This window comes from Zeus faber (assembly GCF_960531495.2).
Source record: "Zeus faber genome assembly, chromosome: 6".
Taxonomy (NCBI): Eukaryota; Metazoa; Chordata; class Actinopteri; order Zeiformes; family Zeidae; genus Zeus; species Zeus faber.
This window is the reverse complement of record NC_137201.1, coordinates 26367040-26379981: the sequence shown is the minus strand read 5'-3', so window position 1 is coordinate 26379981 and position 12942 is coordinate 26367040. Positions and strand designations below refer to the sequence as shown.

At 42.0% G+C, this 12942-nt stretch overlaps 1 protein-coding gene across 8 annotated transcripts in view; it reads left to right on the top strand.

The window, feature by feature from the left end:
* Positions 1-12942, top strand: part of LOC307231488 (inositol hexakisphosphate and diphosphoinositol-pentakisphosphate kinase 1-like) — a 51029-nt gene extending 38087 nt beyond the window's left edge. For all 8 annotated transcript variants that reach the window (XM_080002222.1, XM_080002220.1, XM_080002219.1 and 5 more), the window contains 3 exons: positions 4967-5104; positions 5320-5433; positions 10036-12942. In XM_080002222.1, coding sequence (XP_079858348.1) covers positions 4967-5104; positions 5320-5433; positions 10036-10124 — 341 coding nt within the window. In that variant the 3' untranslated portion in view covers positions 10125-12942. The remainder of the gene's footprint in view (positions 1-4966; positions 5105-5319; positions 5434-10035) is intronic.

Sequence of the window (12942 nt, the reverse complement as noted above, 5' to 3'; positions counted from 1 at the left end):
ATTTTGCAGTTTGGACAATTTTTTTTAATTTTTTTTATTAAATTTTATTATTAAATGATTCTTTAATTCTGGAGGTACTTCCATTAACATCAATAAAGTACTCATGGTTACCTTTCTGAAGTGTTGAAGGGAAAGTATGTGACCCCTTTGGCAAGTTACAAGCGATTACTTCATAAGGAATAAGATAACAATATTGAGTTGGTTATCTCCGAAATATTTGTAAATAATTAGTGCTTCTTTCCTTAGTAATTACATTACTGGAAAAAGAAAGTACTACTATAAAGTACAGCAAAGTAGTTAAAATTAAACTACTTTAATTACTTTTAAGAATCTAGAATAATTAATCATGCTATAGAAACATTTAATGTATCTATACCAAGATTAATTATTCTAGATTCATTGTTAAGAGTCGTGAATGGATATTATTTTAAAATGTTATTGAAGTGACTGTTTGGCCGATCCTCATCAGCACTGGTGGAGCCAGGGACGGTGGATGTCGACGCAGCCTTGTGTCATCAGGGAAGGGATTTGTTTTACTTTCATGCATCCTGCAGCCGTTGCCCGTGTTCTCACGTGGCCCCGGTCCTGAAAAATAAAGCTGTCCGTTTGTTTGTGTGTTCAACATTCCATTTTCCATTTGACTCTGTTTCACTGTTTGTTGCAGTTGGTCTGACGACATTAGATCATCGAAACGCTTAACTGAAGCATTTAAGTAGATTTTGGTTGGGGATTATTTATACAGTACGGGCAGGGGAACGAAGGCCAAGTGGAAAATGGCCAGAATTACCCTGTAAGCACCATGGTAACTTGAGAAATGTTGAATATAGAAAACTCCATCGGTGTGTGGTCATTCTTTCCCTTTTATCAATTAGTTAACACTGTTAATTGGCTGGATAACAAGTTCTGCCTGAACTTGATCGACGTTGAAACAGTGAAGGGGTGATTCATGCTTATACTGTAGCAGAGTAAGGGTCATGTCCATTAGGGCAAGACCTACTTTGATCCCATTGACAGAAAAACATGAACATGTCAATGCTTGTGAAGTTAGGTTGTGCAGAACTCGGTCTCTGCCAATAGTAGAGGTTAGGACACCATGTCCTTCCATTTCAAATTGAGATGTTCTATCCCCCTGCAAGGCCACACTGTCCTCTTTGGTCCATTTAAAAAAAAAAAAAAAAAAAAAAAAAAAAATATATATATATATATATATATATATATATATATATATATATATATATATATATATATATATATATATATATATATATATATATATATAATAAATAAATAAAAACTGTTTGAATACAAAGTGAATATGGGAAACGAAAATCGTGGGGGAGTCTTTGGAGGAACCTGAATACTTGTTGCAAAGACATGATCGCTCACTTCCCTTGCAGACAGTATGTTTTGATGCCGTTTTTTAACGAAGAAAATCCTGTCTTATCCCATCTCCGTGTTTGCTTTGTGTCTTGTTTACTTTTTTTTATTCTTCATTCTGTGAACTTTGCAGACACGGTGTTCCTTTTGAAATCCCAACTTCTCTTCTAGCGCCGTGGACGTCTGCGCCTCTGTCCCCGCTGCCTCTGCTTCTCCCTCTTTTCCGCTCCACTGCTCTCCCTTCTTCTCCCCTCGCTCTGCCTCTTCCTCCTCAGACCACCTAGACGAGCGCCCGGTCGCCCAGCTGCTGGGGGGGCTGCCCGGGGAGCCGTCACTCCTGGGGTGTCCCCCCGCGGTTGTGGACGGGGCCCTGGCCCAGCACGCGTCCCACTGTCCCTACCACCTGCGGCTCCTCAAGAGTAGGCTTGTGTCTGGCCTGGAGCCCCCCGATTCCATCCACGGTCAGCCCCGGCAGAGCCCACCCTGCCTCCTGTTGCTTCATAGCCTGTGTCATGCAAGGCTGCGCGGCGCGGGGGACGGGGGACGGGGGGTGGGCGTTGCTACCAGAACAGACTGAGCTTTGCACACAGTTCATTGCTGTTCATGGATCATCGCTCTTTTTCTTTTATTTATTTATTTGTTTATTTATTTTTCGAGCTGCCCTGCTGACCTTTTTTTCCTTTCCATTGCATTGGACTGCCTTTTTTGTGTCAATTAGCCATCTGCCCTCTGGTTGGTGGAAATATTCTGTTTATAAATGTCTCTTTATGTCTTTGCATGTCTGCCAAAAGTATATAGCATGTGCTGGATGGCCAATCTCACATTTGTATCTGCCGTTTTTATTTATTTGTTTGTTTGTTTGTTTGTTTGTTTGTTTATTTAAAAAAAAATATATATATATTTTTTTTTTAATCCAAAAGATCAAAAATCCACTCACCCAAGTTTATTCTTCAGGTGAAAAGTAAAAATGCCTTGGGTTACCATACAGAAACCACGCGAGCGGCAGAGTAATAAGACCTTGAGCGCAGGGCGGCGGATGAGTTCTTTGTCCGGGGAAGGCGGCGTTTCTGGGACTGATTTGGCTCCTGCTCTGTGGGAGGTTGTGACTGAGGGCCGCTGTGCCTCCCTGAGCACTCACCAAAGATGTTTCTGGCTTTCCTGGGCAGATGGCAGATATTTGAGTATGTGATGAATTAAAAACCAAAACTGGGTCATCCTCTCATCCTTCGCTTTAATTGGCTAAACGGTGTGGCCTGTTCATAAACTGCTGATTTTTGGGAGAGTTTCTGTATCCCGTTCTGGCACTATCTGTCACCTGAGTGGAGCTACGCAATTATTCTTTGCAGTAAGCAAAAAATAGGACTATGACCCAGTATAAATGGCACAGGTTTTATCACCGTTGATGAACTAGAACATGGTAGGATATGATGCAAGTTAAGACCTTTGACGTGTTTGGAGGTCAGACAATGTCTGGAAATGTTATATATTTTATTTTCTTAGATCACATTTTCTAGAGGGAGCTTTTGTTCCTCCGTAGCAGATATTCCCATTGTTTCATAAACACCCCTCTGCCTCTGTGTGTACATCCATTTGTAATAGCTGTTGGTATATATACTCACCCGGTCTGTGAATTGAGTTTAATATCCATACGCAAAAGAGAAGTTGCGCCAGACAAAGACAAAAGAATAATCAGTTATTCTTTAAAAGGCAGTTTTGGCTTAAGAAAAAACCCTTTTTAAGAAAGAGGAAAGTGTGAGAGATCAGAAGATAACCTTAATGAAGTTAGTTGAGGAGAAGCTATATTTAAGTGTTCTCACACGTTGAAATGATGGTTTCCCTTGCTTAACTTAGACCAAAAAATAAAGAAAGTACAACAAATGCATTGTTCCGACCGTTCAAAATCGAAATAGTCTCGTTTTCAAACAAAGAAGCAGTTTAAGAAAAATACAAACTTTGAGGTTCCGAAAAAAAGAGATTCTGAAAATATTCTGGGAATTTTCGGAAAAGCCAAACCAAGTCTAAAGGAATGTTATTGTTTCATTAAGGTATCTTTTCCAACCGTCCACCAAAGACCTGGCGTGCAGACGTGAAGACTTAATTAAATTAAATTACATTCTTGGTTTATCTTGAACTCACAGCCATAGTAGGTTTTAAAGTAGTGTTTTGATTTCATATATTTTTCGGGTAATTCCGCGAGAAATCCCATTTCTTTTATGTAGCGCCACAGTAAATCAGATGTTTCAAATAGTTTCATCGGAGTAACTGGCTCCCTGTATATTCAGAGGAGGCTGAAGTTTATGCTGCTGTGCTCATCGCAGTGGCGGGAGAGGGGTTAATAGGGAGATGCTTTTGCAGCTTGTGTAGTCCGGTCGCTCACGGTGAAACTGAATGCTGGGTGACAAACCCTCTGGTGCTTTTGATGAATTTCGGAGAAACCATTTCAGCTTCCATTTATTCCTATTTGTCACGGTATGGCTTCGCCGTCATGGTTTTTGGCTGCAGCAAATGCCACTGGACTGTACTGGCTGTTGGTGTGTGTGTGTAAAAGGCAGCCTGACCTGGAGTTCCTCATTTGTTTGTGTTTGTTATGCCAACCCATACCTTTCTGCTGATCTTATCACTGCCATAGTATAGACAAAAACATGTTTTCCCATACAGAACAATGACCAGGTCCAAATTGACACCCAAAGAACACATTACAGTACAGTATATGCTCGGGGCTTGAAAGTGTATTAACATTTTATAATTACCAGGTTTGGGGTTGATTCACTCGGATTAATTCAGAAAGTATATTTCTGTACTAGTAAGCTCATTTATTATAATCTCACCTTATTATTTTCACCTGCAAAATCAATTTGTTTTCCACGATCCCCCTAAAATCTGGTTCTGTGTGCAACAGCACAGTAACTTTCAGTACTACAGTGTAGTTTAAACCTGTTCCAGTTTAAGCTTACTAATATATCACTTGTTAATAGCGTATTTCAATACATACTCATGCCCAGTCTGACTGACTGAATTACACCAACTAATCCAAATCAAAATAGTACTGTGACTTGGAAAAATTAAAAGTGAATAAAGCCCAACTTGGCTCCTTTTCGTGAGGCCAAATGATGAACCATCATTTGGAGCTCCCTTTCCATCAACAATCTTCAGTTGAGATTGGAAAACCAAAAACCGCTCTGCCATCCAGGGGTTAAATTGGGGGGGTGGACGCACCATTCGGCAAATAAATAAATAAATAAAATATATATTGCAGGGGTTCCCTTGCCAACGTTGCCATATTTTTCTATGTAGGCCTTCAGGAAGGGACCGGACACACTGTTTTCTTGGAGGACTCCCATGAAATTCCCATAGTCAGAGCAGTCAAACCTGCGCCGTGACTAGTTCACTGTCAAGCGAAGCCGTTGAGAATGTGAGTGAGGCCCCGTGGAGGGTGGGGGGGCCAAGATGCTTTCTCCTCCTTAAGCACAGAAAAGCTTGGAGGTTGCTCCATACACCGCCGCTCCTCACCACTCCGTCTTCAAGCTCTGATTGGAGGGTGGTGAGACTTGTTTCCATCTCCCCCGTGCCTCCCCCTCTACCCCCACAGGATTTGAAGGCTGCTCGATGGTGCCCTCTATTTATCCGCTGGAGACGTTGCACAACTCGCTGTCCCTCAAGCAGGTGGACAAATTCCTCAGCGCGGTGTGCGAGAGCAGCAGTGAGGCCCACGCCAAGACCATGAAGGGTAGGTCCGAGCCAATGTGCAGAATGTCCACTTTCCGTCCTTGAGTGGATGAACTATCTGGTGCTTTAATGCATTGACGGGTACAATGTTGAATGGCTGGGCTTTTCCTTTCGCCGCTGGTTTTATCACAGTATTTACACTTCTACTTAAGTATAGGATATTTCTTCCGCCCCTTGTCATCTTAATATCCATCCATCCATCCATGTCCTTCGCAGCTCTCTCTGCCCTGTTCGACTCCCAGAGCCAGTCGTCCCTCTACAGCCCCCAGCAGCCCCTCTCCTCCTCCGGATCCGAGACGTCTCTGCGACCCCCAAGTCGCCCGTTATGGCGTGAGTCTCTTGATATTTAGCGATAAAGCTTCTTGGCTCTGCAAATTTCTGGCTTCGACGCACCAAAGGACTTACTGATTGAGTGGAGCCATTTGCTAAAATGTGACGATAAGAGTTGAAAGGTCAAAAGATTTTGCTCTTTGCAGAACACAAATCATTTCAATCCCTGAACTAAATGCGATAAGAATGTGTGAGAGTAAGTCCGCCAAAAAAGCCCCACTAGAGTTGCAGATTGGCAAACTGTAGAAAACTGGTTCATATTAGTTGAATCCAAGGCTAGCGATGCAAATTAACGGATTACAGTACTTTTACCCAGGCACTTTATTTAAGTACACCTTCCAAAACTTTGTACTATTTTATACCTTTTACACGACTATTTCAAAGCAAATATCTTACTTTTAACTGTGGTACATGTATCAATAACTGTTGCGTGTATTTTTACTAAAGGGGTATTCGATGCAAGCGATGTAATCGGTTTAGAGTTTTTCACAATTGTTTACACACGTTTTCTGAAGCTTTGGCTCATTTTCTCAAAACTTTAAACACACAAAAAACACACAAACGCAACATGCAAAACTCTGGCAAAAGCAAATACTGCATTGAAAACTGCTTTCAAAATGACGCACACACACGCACCGTCGTATGAATAGATCTTTCTACCACAACACACTGATATGCTCAACACACAACAATGTTATTAATATCTTATTGGTAGGTTTATGCCTTTTGCATTTTCAGTGTTACACTGTAGCCGGCTGTGAAAGATTGTTAGAGTAATGTCAATCTACTCAAATATATAAATATGAACACACAAATACAGTAACAAAAACATTTTTTCAAAATGCAGTGTTTTGGAACACGTGTGTTTCATATGTAACACTTTGGATACCCAACAGGAGAAAAGCAGGAAAACCATTCAGTAAGATACATCTAAAGGGGTTTCTGCAAGAAAATAAAAGTGGCTCAACCTTTCAAAACTCTAAACGCAAAAAGACAAAAACACCATTTTCCTCCAAAACAGGAAAGCTCATCTGTGTACTATACTGTGTACAGTATAGTGCTAAAGCTGTGATGTTTGCACCTGTGAGGAGTGGGTGTTGCCAGTTGTGATGGCCGTTGCTTTCGGAAGCAACACAAGAGATTTTAATTTTGAATGTCGTGCCTCATGTAGAGAACCGTGTGTAGGGTTTTGCAAAAAGTGTGATTTAGAATTGAAAATGGAGTCTAAAGCAGAAATTGTGCTGGCAATTTTGCGGACCTGGTTTTAGGGATTTGGGGCATGAGTTTGAGGTTTCAGCGATTGTGTTTCAAGTTCCAGTTTGAGTGTGTAAATAATTGTGAAAAACTGTGTTAACTTCTACCTTTTGAGCCGGTCAACACAAAGAGGAAGCCGTTAAAGGATCCAAATCTGGACCATCAACACTTTCAGCCGGGCCAGCAGAGGTTCATTTATGAAGGATTGGATGTGTCTTCAAACCAGAATAAGGTCTTGACGTTGGACAAGTACTTTGATGGTTTTTTTTTTCCACTCAAAATCGACTATTTTCATGCCTTGTACTGGAGTGGAATGGTTTTACCAGAGTGCCCTTTTCTCAACGTGTTGATCGTTTTAACAGAGGATGGGATATTTGTTCGTCCCCCACCGCTGGTTCTAGGCGTGTTTGTTTGTAACAATATGAAGACCACCCCCGCTCCGCAAAGTCAGGCTTGAGGAAGGTTATAAAAAAAATGATAATTTCAAAAAATTCCTTTGTCCTCCTACTTTGAGAACGACCTCTAAGCCGACAGAAGCAGATGCGGCTTAATAGCCTTCCATTTATCTTGGGTCTGACCTCGTGGTCAGTGATTGATCGATCATAGGTTCAATTCCCACCACAGCCAATGTCTGCCCTTCACCAGCGGTGTGTCCTTCAGCAAGAACCTCCTTGTTCTACTTGAGATGATATCATTGAATGGAAGTGGAAAGGATCTGACCACTCAGACTCTCCACATAGCTGGTTCAAGACACTGTAGTGTAGACACTGCACCAAAATGATCACCAAATCTCAAAAAATTGCATTTCATTCATGTCTGTGCTTCCACTCACCCAACATGCTTCTCGATAGCAGGGTGACGTCCAGGTCGAAAAGGTGGTCCGAATGATCCTGTAAACGCTTTTGTACAATGCCTACACGGGTACTCCTCACTTAACGACCAAGTTCCATTCCTGGGACCAGGTCACTAAGCGAGGACCCGTGTTATTTCACGGTAAGGGGGCGTGGCGATGCCAACGGTAGTTTAGTGAATACTGACAAACTGCGTGAATGAGCGTGAATGAGACTGAGAACAGTGAGATGTTATAGTGTATATAGTGGATATAGTATATAGAGTTGTGCCGGACAAAGGGGCGTGGTCAGGCACCGGCTGCTGACAACAGCACGGTTCCCTTTTCCCGCGGCCGCCAAGCTGCCTCGACTCCGCCTTCCTCCCTAACCCCCTTACTTGTGGGGGTCTCTTCCCACAGTTTAGGGAGGGAGGCGGCGTCTTTCTGGCTGTGGTGCGGCGACATGGCGAGAGTTTTATTGTTCATTTCAGTATGTGGCACGCAAGCCACAATTATATATGTATATCACTGAGGAGTCTTACAATAATCGTGGATAATAACGGTCCTCTCGGGTGCAGGAGGAATGGCGTTCCTCTGCTGGGCTGCTCACCAGCCTGTGCACCGATCTCCCCTGTAAGACAGAGCAACATTAAGAAAGCTCCCTGCCTCGAGGCAGCTCGGTGGCCGCGGGGAAAAGTGAACCGTGCTGTCGTTCGCAGCCGGTGCTTGACCACGCCCCTTTGTCCGCCACAATAGTATGTATATAGTGTATATAGGATATATAGTATCTATATACAGTATAGTATAAAGTGTTATTTCATGGCAAGGGGGCTGAGAACAGGGAGGAGATGAGATGTATACAGTGTGTAAAGTATACTCTGTAGTATATATATATATATAGTGTTTATAGTGTTATTTCTCAGTAAGGGGATGTGGCGATTACAAACGCTAGTGTAGTGAATACTGACAGACTGTGGGAATGAGACTGAGAATGGTAATGACATGTATATAGCATATATAGTATATACAGTGTATATAGGGTATAGTGTATAAAGGGTGATGCATGATGAGATGCTTGACGCTGAGACACCGTGGTATTGTACACAGTGTACAATACAGACTGGTCAGAGAGCTGGTCCTAAGTCTGAATGCTCCTTAAACAGGTAGGTCCTTAAGTGAGGACTAACTGTATATTAGGGTATTAGAAAAGCATTTAAAGGTTGTACCAGTATAATTTTAACTGCTTTAAAACATACCATGAATATAATTATTGCATGGTGATTTCAACTAGCCATCAATAGATACCATACACTCCACTATTGGCTAAATAGCTGCCTGCTTTCAAAACAGGCAGTGAATGTTAGTCGATGTTATTGCACTTCCTGTTGATCGCCAGTATTTGGCAGTGTTTCACAAAAAGGTGACTCAAGAAAAGGATATCTTCAAACATCACTGCCCGCGTCATTTCACCACGCTTGTCATATTTTATCTTCCTTTTAGCCAATTTTCCCATAAACTTCCTCTTTGTTCCGAAATAACGTTGCCAGAAATGAAAACGCTGCTCACAGGAAAGTTGCTTTGCCTTCCGCCTCCCTCCTCGCCTGTTCTCGTGATATTCTTCGCGCTGCGGCGAGAGAAACATCCTGTGCCTCCTCGCGGCGCCGTTGCTGTCAGGGCGACTAAATAAGAACAGAGCGTTTATGTTTCACACCATCATCAATTATGACCTGGGTAAAAGTAGGACTCTGGGAGAAGAACCCAGCGCTGCATTTTTAATGTCGTCGGCCTCCTCTCCCTCCCTCCATCCCCTCCTTCCCTGGCTACCTGGCTACGAACACTCTCTTTTTTTCTTTCTACAAACCCATTTTTTTCTTTTTCTTTTTCTGATCCAGCCTCTTGGGTGGGGGTGGGTGGGGGTGATAAATCTGGCCTCCCACCAGTATCTGTAGTGAGGCGGTGGAGCATCTCCTCTCAGTTGGACCTTTTTTTTTTTTTTGTTAACTTTTCTTTGACTAACTTCTACTTTGTAGTCTGCCTAGTTTTGTTTTTAACATTGAGTTTGCCTTTCTTCCCTCCACTAATTTGCTCTCTCTCGCTCTCCCTCGCTCTCTCTCTCTCTCTCTCTCTCTCTCCCCCCTTTTATGTTCTTTAAGTCTGGGTTGCAGTAGCCACTGCTTGTACCTGTCCTTCCCGACGCATTAAACCCGGTTGACTTGTCAGAGTGCAGAGAAAGAACCCTCGCGGTGCGCTGTGGCCGACGTTGGGTTCCAGGTTGATTAAATGCAGCGGCCATGACTATCATACACAATTATGAGGATGTGAGAATAGGAAGAAAAGCGGCGGCCATTGCTTTATTGGTCTGAATTATTAAGGTGCATGCATGTTTTTAGTCCAATACAAATACACTGGAAGTAACCAAGATGTTGAAAATATGGGACTAACTGACTTACTGTGTGTGTGTGTGTGTGTGTGTGTGTGTGTGTGTCTGTGTGTGTCTGTGCGTGTCTGTGTGTGCGCAGATGGTAGTTCCTCCAGTGCTGTGTCCAGTGCGGGCCCCTCCTCACCCGCCACAGAGAGCACGGGCCTGAACTTCAGCTACAGTGAGTAGTACTTTAACACCTCCTCCGTCCTTTTCCATCCCTGCAACGAAAACCGAAGGACAGAATCCGCACCAAAGCCAAGCAGGAGCCGCCGTTCCTCCAAGTCATCAACGGTCCAGCCCCGCTTCTCCCCGTTTGTCCGTTTGGCGGCGCGTCCACAGCAGGACCTCAGAGGAGTTGGATTTGATTTCCTTTTTTGATATTCGAGCACCGCACTCAAGCCGCGTCCCGCCCCGCCGCTTCCATCAGCCTCTATCCGAAAACCACATCTGGCTGCTACTGAGTGACATGCACACGGAGGCGCCGTTCAGACGTCTTCGCCGGAGTTTGAATGGCGGCGCGGGGCCTCGGGGATGACCCACGCTGTGCCTTTAATCAGAACACTCGTTGATATGTTTGTGTAATTAGGGATGGACCAATACCAACACTGCCATATCTGTCGGATATCTGTCCAGTACCAGGATGAACTCTCTGTTGCAGAATGTCAGTGAAACGTGTCTGATACCAACAGCCATATGTGAGATAGTAAAGAAAGGTAATTTGATTTTATCCAGCTATCCAGCTATATATATATATATATATATATATATATATATATATATATATATAATTTTTTTTTTTTTTTTTTGCACATGTTCGATGTCTTTTAAGTAAAAAATAAAAATAAAGTACTCGGTATCAAACTATAATTAGAGGTCTCAGAATATGTATTAATTGTCAAAAGTTGTATTTTTCCATCCCCTATGTATGATATAAGATAAGGTGTGGGACCTCATTTATAAAAAAAAATATGACTCTTTGATCATTTTCAAATTCCTTGGTTATGATGCCCCAAGTGGTTTTATTTGCACCGAATCGGTTTCTTCTCCCTGTGATAAAAACACTCCGTTGTGACGTCAAAGTGATTGAGCTGAACCCTTCCTGAGATGACTCCAATGAAACGATGACATTTAAAACAGCTTATTGGGCGGCCTAAATGTTGTTTTTTTGAGGATTACAGTTTGCCGTGAGTAATGCACTGGATTACTCAAAATAAGTAATCTGATTACTTTACTCCAGGATCTGTCTCATATGGAGCTAAATGAACCATAAACCAAAAATAAATAAATAAATGAAATCTTCAAGGTTGAGAGTGAACTCTCTGTAATGTTCACTATTACAGTAATGGATTACAATGCGTATGTTCACATGGAGGCGGTAAAGTTGGAGTTGTGCCAAATCAGAGATGGGAACCGTATTTGGGTTGAAATTATATTTGATGTCACTCATATACAGTATATTTCTGTCATGACCAATCCAGCTGCTTTGTGGCTTTTCTCTTTTCATACTTGTCAAAACAACATCCGGTGACGATGCCGTTCTATGAATGAGGTCCCTGCTCCGCCGAAAAAACACATTAGAAAGCATTTTTGAAGGTGACAGGGTTTTGGAACACAGGGATGCAGACTTATGTCCAGATCCAAAGTACTTTGGCCACATTGATCAACCGTTCTGGCGTCGTCTGTGTTTTTGGAAGAAACGCACAACGTGCGGGTTCACCAGGTGTCAAAGGGAAGAGTTCAGCGCACGCACTGCCTTGCAGTAATGCACCGTGTTCCATAGCGGTCGTCCAGGATCAAACCTTTAAACCGAGAATACGCTGTTTTTATGAAGTTGATATCTTGGGGGGATTATCTTCCCCCTCTGTTTGAATGTAACTCGTTGCTGAAATCGATGAATTTGAACGATGATTTGAATATGCGTCACAGCACTGCTCTGAACCTTTTTTCTTTTGCTGTCGTACTGAATCAAATTGTAACTGATTGTATTGAAATATTGTATGTCATTGGAATAGATTTGTATCGTTATGAAACCACTCCATTTATTGTAAATAGTATAGTAGAGGAGAGAAAGGACTAATGACCATGTGTTGGAGCTCTCTGGATAGATGCTAGCACCCAAACTTTTTACTGTCTGTAGTCTGCTGTCATACCAAAGTATTAATGTGTTTTTAAAAGTGCAATTATTTCAAATGACCTTCCTCTGGTGCAATGACTGATCTCATCATATACATATCATTAATTTATGCCTGATGACAATTGCAGTCGATTACCAAAAAGTCTTCAAATGTAATGTGCTAATGAGGGACACGAATAAATACATCTGAAGCAGCAGATTGTAAAGCACATTTAATTGTTGAAACATTCAAACATTTGCGATCTGTTCTATTCAGTTCATTTTAGGAACAACACTTCTTCTGTTAAATCCAAGAACACAAACCTTTACATAATATTTCCTTTTTTTCTTTTGTGTAATTCTTTTACGGCCATCAAAGCATGTAGTAATGAAATGCAGAGTGGATTTTCCCCCTAAATCCTTAAGAGCGCAAAGGAATTTAACCTTTGGTTGCCGCTAGTGTTGTCATGGCAACCAATAAACTATAAATGGCTGAAGCGACCCGCTGTATTGTTTGTACTTTCATTCAATTTCCACACAACCCCCCCCTCCCCATTTAAACTTAACCAGCATCTAAAGTTTGAACAAAAAAACAACATATATAGAAGAAAATGTAGAAGAAATGTGTATTTTTGTTGTTGCTTGTTGTTGATGATGATGATGATGATGATGATTGACAAAACCTTCCTCTGCTGTAAAAACAAACAGGAAAAAAAATCTTTGAGTCTTTGAGAAATGTTGTGGTTTTACATTCAAACATGTTGCTTTCACGTTGAGATGCCACTGGTTTCTTAGGTATTTATGTAATAATTTAACGTTGTTTAGAGACTGGCTCAGGGCTCTGGTGATGAATTGGTCCAGAGAGTTTTATTAAAAGTTGTTTTTTGTGTG